This window comes from Pelobates fuscus, chromosome 3 (assembly GCF_036172605.1).
Source record: "Pelobates fuscus isolate aPelFus1 chromosome 3, aPelFus1.pri, whole genome shotgun sequence".
In the NCBI taxonomy this organism is placed as follows: domain Eukaryota; kingdom Metazoa; phylum Chordata; class Amphibia; order Anura; family Pelobatidae; genus Pelobates; species Pelobates fuscus.
Window position 1 is genome coordinate 262,778,517 of NC_086319.1, and position 6,260 is coordinate 262,784,776.

The 6,260-nt window shown below is 47.0% G+C and overlaps 1 protein-coding gene across 2 annotated transcripts in view; it reads left to right on the forward strand.

The window, feature by feature from the left end:
* Positions 1–1,404, forward strand: part of LOC134602952 (tumor necrosis factor receptor superfamily member 10A-like) — a 49,143-nt gene extending 47,739 nt beyond the window's left edge. Inside the window, exons 7-9 of one of the 2 annotated variants that reach the window (XM_063448459.1) lie at positions 8–27; positions 585–660; positions 997–1,404. In XM_063448459.1, the coding sequence (XP_063304529.1) occupies positions 8–27; positions 585–660; positions 997–1,289 (389 nt within the window). In that variant the 3' untranslated portion in view covers positions 1,290–1,404. Of the gene's footprint in view, positions 1–7; positions 28–551; positions 661–996 lie in introns of both variants that reach the window. The other variant, XM_063448458.1, reaches the window with a different exon arrangement.
* Positions 1,405–6,260: the final 4,856 nt, after the last annotated feature.

Here is a 6,260-nt window from a genome sequence, read left to right on the forward strand (position 1 = left end):
TTTATAGAAAAACGATGGAGTAGAACGGTAAGTAAAAACATCTATGCTCTTATGTCTCCATGGGTTCAGTTGCAGAGAATAGTCAATGCCATCAATGTTCTGAGTTGTAATACAATTAACATCTATAAATTATTCAGTAATCTCTAAATCCCGTACCACTGGATTGGTTATGGGCTTCCCTTGTCTAAAATAACTGCCATATGTTTTTCTTAGCTATGTATTATGTTTCATATAAGGCCCCTTTGTGGGACTATCCAGCAATGATTTTTAAAACAAATATATTTTAACAATAGAAGCATTATCCATTGAGTATCTGCAACATTTGGGAGCTGCCAATTGCACTTATCATAGCTGGTACTTGAGCAACCAAAAAAAGGGAGATGTACATTTTTATAATATGTATGACTTGTTATATATGCTAAAAGTGGCAGAAATGCAAACTGTTTACTAACATAAACAAGAACATTTCCTACATTTATGTGTTCTAGCTTTTAGTGCATTGCCTTTTTTTACAATCACATCTACTGTATATGTTACACACTGTTTTATAGACACGTAAACTCAGTCGTCTGCTTCCTTGCAAGGGAGGCACAGATTCCCCATTCAATCAACGTTCACTTGTCACATTGGATTTCAATCAAGATGGGGATAAATCTTATGGTAAGTGAACTGCTCCCTGTAGTAAGATAATTATAGCAGATGAAACTGGTGGATTGGTGTTTCCCAGGATTTCCCACACTTCAGGTCCTGAGCTGAATTCTCATTGAAGTCAACGTGCACCCATCTCCAGACCATTTTGTTATCCTTAAGCTGTGAATTATAACTAGAGGGTCAGCGAATCACCCCCAGAGAGTAATGGCTTACACACAGATTTGTGGTGCAATGTGTCCCTTGATATTTTCTTCTACTCTGTGGTGACATTTCCATCAGTGATTTAGACTTGTCTCTTGTTTTCATGAGTCTGTTTCTAAAACCTGACTTTTCCTTTCTCTACAGCCATGAGCAACTCATTTTACATCTTTCATGAAAAAGTCCCCTTTGATAACTGGAAGAATTTCATGAGGAGATTGCATTTAGAAGAAAATAAGATTCGAGAAGCAGAATCCAAAGACCCTGGGAATGCCAAAGAACAGCACTACAACATGTTGGACTTTTGGTATCAGAGCTCATCGGGTAGTGTGAATGATTTACTGAAAGCGCTCTCTGATCTCAAAATGCATCAACAAGCTCTAGACATCATAGATGAACTTTTGAAAGACAAGCTCTTTGTGGTTGCGCAAACTGTATAACTATGTAGATATTGTATATAATGTATATTTGTAAATAGCAGTGTTTCTATAAATTAATGTTAAATATATTTTTTAAATACCAAAAAAAAAAATAATAATAAAAAAAATAAACCGTATACCACATGATGGCTCTGGTAACATGATTGGGACACACTATCTGGTATAGCTGCCTGTATTTTGTGAATGCATGGCATGGTTCAAAATGAAGGAAGTCCCTTGAACACACACTTTCTTCTGTGAGAAAGGTGGGGGGGAGGGGGGGGTTGAAAAACCATTATATGGTTGGGCAATTATACATGCCACTTATTATGTTCAATAGTTTTTATTGAGGCAGCATCTTTTTTTTTTTTTTTTTGAGTGCAGAGTAAATAACAGGCGTAAGCAGTGACTTATTCAGTACAATATATTATAGTAAACAATTGGCATAGGTAGTCAAGAGACGCTGCACTTTTTTTTTTGTGATAAGATATGAACATGAGTAAGACAAGATATGACAGAATAGTGATGTACAAGGTTTGAAACAGTCGAGTGTCATTCAGCCTCTGTGGCAAATGCAAGGGTATTCTATCCCTGTTGGTCTTACGCCCAGGAGGGCCTGATGGAGTATTTCCATGCTTGACGGGGGGGTGTGCGCCCTGAGGGGACCCGCTCATCCCCTGCAGATCGGTGCCATGCCCCTTCACCTGTATCTGGTGCGATGTCTCCATTTCACGAGCCTCCATTTTCTTTTTTTTTTTTTTGTAAATATGATTTTTATTTCAAAGATAAGAGTCATTCCGAGACGTGCAAGTCTCCATGTACAGTTATTAGCAATATTCAGAACACAACGTGTGTCCAACCATAGAGAAACAATAGAGCACAAATATAAACTTGTGGGCGCGCAGGCCCCATGGAGCAGTGGACTCGCAGGTCCTCGTCAGTGATCAAAACTTCTCCGCTATGCTTCACATAACCATATTATCAGGTGATAGCTGTCTCGTGGTAAATTGAATCTGGTGTTACATAAAATCGTAATAGGCACTGTATATTCAATCACGACTAGGATTCAGGACATGACGTGTGTCCCTTTGGGAGAAAACAAAAGAACAAAAACACATTCTTGTGGGCGCGCAGGCCCTATGAATCTCAGAGCTCGCAGGTCCTCGTCAGTAGTCTACAAGCAACATTTTGTCTGACTAGATCTGTAGCTATCATGAGTTTGGTCTGGTGATATATAGGATCGTAATGGGCACTGCGAGTTCGGCTACCGACCAGGTCTTCAGATGTGTAGGTCGGTTAGGCCGATGGGCAGAGTTGTGTACATTAGCCGTCAGTGCCCAGTGCTCATGATCATTCAGCCTAGTGTGTCTGCTTGCTCTGGGTTACGGGTCTTCGTCTCTCTAGTCGGTGCGAAGTAAGTGAGTCAGGGAAAAGGGGGGTAGGGTTCAGGTAGGGAAGGGGGGATAGGGTTAGTCTACTGTCTCTGCATTTGTTGGTCTTGGGATATCAGTCGTGTGGTCCGTTAGCATGGACTGGAATTCCGGTTTCGTTGTCATCAGTATCCACTGCGTCCATATGTCTAGGTAAGTCTGCTGTTGTTTTTGCGGGCCAGCCGCGTACATGATAAGTTCCTCAACTGCTCTGAGGTCCTCCATTTGGGCAAACCACTGGGATATGGGTGGGGCCGTTTTTTTCTTCCAAAACTGTGGGATTAATTGTTTTGCTACATTAATGATCCGGATCGTGAGTGTCTTTTTATATTTGGATGTGGGAGTGGGTGTGTGGTGGAGCAGCATAGCTGCTGGTTCAAGAGGTGGGGGATTATCTGAGAAGCGGGCTATGACTTGATGGATAGTGTGCCAGAACGGTTGTATCAGTTCACAGTTCCACCAAATGTGTAAGAGTGTGCCTATCTCCTTCTCACACCACCAGCATAGGCGGGGGAGTCTTGAGTGTTTATGTGGTGCGCTGTAGCTGGTGTGTGGTACCATCTCGTGAGTAGTTTATAAGCTGTCTCCTGACTTTTGCTAAATGTTGAGCAGTGGTGGACATTGTTACAAATCTTCTCCCATTCTGTGGTGCTAAACGTCTTATTTAGGGATTCCTCCCATTTCCCCATAAAGTTAGTTGTCTCTACTGGGGTTTGCGTTTGGAGAAGGGAGTAGAGGTGCGAAATTCCATGCGGTAGTGGGTCAGGGGCTGAGCACAGTCTCTCAAAGGTTGTGAGATCTCTGCCCAAGGCCTGTCCCTGTGGGAGAAGTTTTATGTAGTTGCGTACCTGTGCATAGTGAAAGCGCGTCAGGAAGGGCTGAGGGGTCATCCCACGTAACTCTGTCAGGTCTTTCAGTCCCCAGCTGGAGCAGACATGTCTTAGTCGGGGTAGGGGGTCGTCTACCAAAGTTTGTAAGGCTTTCGGGTCAAGGCCCGGTTGGAAGTCCGGATTATGGGTGAGAGGTAGTAAGGGGGAAGGGTACGTACTAAGAGCATGACGCCCCATACTCCTCCTCCATACCGTCAGAGTCGCTCTTGTGTAGGGTGTGTAACGGGCTTCCCTCCCTGATCCTCCTACTGGGAGCCACGGGAGTAAGGCGGTGGGGACACCCGCTGCGTGTTCCTCCAAGGACTTCCACAACTTGTGTACCCCTAGTTTGGACCATTCCACTACTCGTCGTATGTGACACGCTTTGTAGTATAGTAGAAAGTCTGGGAGGGCTAGTCCTCCTTTGTCTTTGGGCCGTGTGAGCAGTGAGTGTTTCAGTCTGGGTCTCCTCCCGTTCCATACATAGGACCCCAGTGCTCCCCGGAGTGTCGTGAAGAAGGATGTTGGGATCAGGATAGGCAGGGCCTGGAAGAGGTAGAGCAGTCGTGGCAAAAAATTCATCTTCACCACTTGCACCCTACCCAACCAGGATATGTGGGGGAAGGTCCATTCCCTCATCTCTTTCCGAAATTGGGTCAGTAATGGGGTAAAGTTTGTCGCATACAGGTTGGTTACGCTCACTGTCAACCAGGTACCCAGGTAGCGTATCTTGTCCGAGGCCCATTGAAATTTGTAGCTCCTGCGCAGCTGGTCTGCGCGAGGTGCGGGTACACTAATGTTTAGGATATATGATTTCGAGAAGTTAATTTTCAGTCCTGAGAGGAGTCCGAATGTATGGAAGGCCTGCACTAGGTTGGGCAGGGAGACCTCTGGATGTGTGAGGAAAAAAAGTAGGTCATCCGCATAGGCGGCAATTTTGTGGTGCGTGTCTCCTGTATGAATGCCGGTGATGTCGGGGTGATGTCTGATGGTGCTCAGGAATGGCTGAAACGCTAGGACGAAAAGCAGCGGGGAGAGGGGACATCCCTGACGCGTACCATTATGTATAGGGAACGGGTCTGTTAGGGCCCCGTTGACCAGTACGTGTGCTGACGGTTTGGAGTACAGGGCTTTGATCCAGCCCAGAAGATGTGGTCCCATTCCCAAGTGTGTCAGTGTCCGGAACATGTATTCCCAATTGACCCTATCAAAGGCCTTCTCCGCGTCCGTGGAGAGTAGGAGAAGGCCCGTGTCTGTCTCGGTTTTCCTATGCATAAGCGTCAGGGCCCTGATAGTGTTGTCCCTAGCCTCCCGACCCAGCACAAACCCAACCTGGTCTGCGTGGACCAGGCCGGGTACGTGCGTCTGGAGTCTAGTCGCCAGGACCTTTGCCAGGAGTTTAATGTCTGTATTGATGAGGGATATGGGTCGGTAGCCGCCACAGTGCTCCCGATCCTTCCCCTCTTTGGGGATGATAGTAATGTGCGCCATTAGTGCCTGTCCGGGGAGTTCGTGTCCTTCTCTGATCGCGTTAAACATGTCTGTCAATGGGGAGTATAGTATGTCAGCGTATGTCCTGTAATATTTTAGTGGGAGCCCGTCGGGGCCCGGGCTCCTCCCTGATTTGGAGCTTTTAATCGCTAGCGCAAGTTCCTCCAAGGTGATGGGTTCTTCTAGTCAGTCTGTCACGCCTGTCGCTAGGGTGGGGAGTGTATGGGCCGAGAGGTATTCATCTATAGAGTCGCGGAGTCTGAGGGTGTGCATGTCTGTGTGCGGCTGTGGTAGGGAGTATAAGTCTGCATAATATGATCGGATGATCTCCTGTATCTTAGTAGGGTGTCTGTGGAGGTTCCCTTCCTTGTCCCGAATGCGGTCTATGTATGTGTCCCGCCTTCTTTTGTTGAGCATGCGTGCTAGGAGCTTCCCACTCTTGTTACCGTTAACATGAAAGAATGCCTTATGTCTTAGGACTGCCCTATGGTGTTGGGACTGTATGAGTGTGGTCAGTTCCCTCCTCAGTCCTAACAGCGTTGCCTGGTGTGTAGGGAGTTGGAGGTGTTTGTTGAGGGTATCTAGGTGGTGTATGTCTGCCAATAGTGTAGTCATGCGTGCCTCCCTCTGTCTTTTCAGGAGAGCGCCCTTTTGTATGAAATGCCCCCTGATAACACTTTTGTGTGCTTCCCATCGTACGGTGGGGGACGTCTGGTCGCCATTGTGTGTAAAATAGTCCCGTAGTGTGGCGTCTATGTCTGCAGTCAGTTCTGGTATGGCAAGTAGGGCTTCGTTCAGCCTCCACTTAGAGACCTTAGGTCTAAATAGGGGAGACTCCAGGGTGACCGACACCGGTGCATGGTCCGACCACGTTGCGGTGCCTTGGTCGGCCCGGAGTGCCAGTGGTAGGTGGTATTGTGAAAGGAAGAGGTAGTCAATGCGAGTGTAGGAATTGTGCGGGTGAGAGTAGAAGGTATAGTCCCTTTCGTCAGGGTGCAGTGCTCTCCAGCAGTCCACTAGTCTCTCCCTCGCCAGTAAGGCCCTGATTGCCGCGATGTGTTGGGTAGGGACGGGTGAGCGTCCTGAGGAGGAGTCCCATTTAGGGTCTAGAGCTACGTTTAGGTCGCCCCCTAGGACCAACACCCCCTCTGCGAAGTGCCGCAGTGAGCGGAGTGTCCGGGCCAGGAAACGGTATTGTCTGC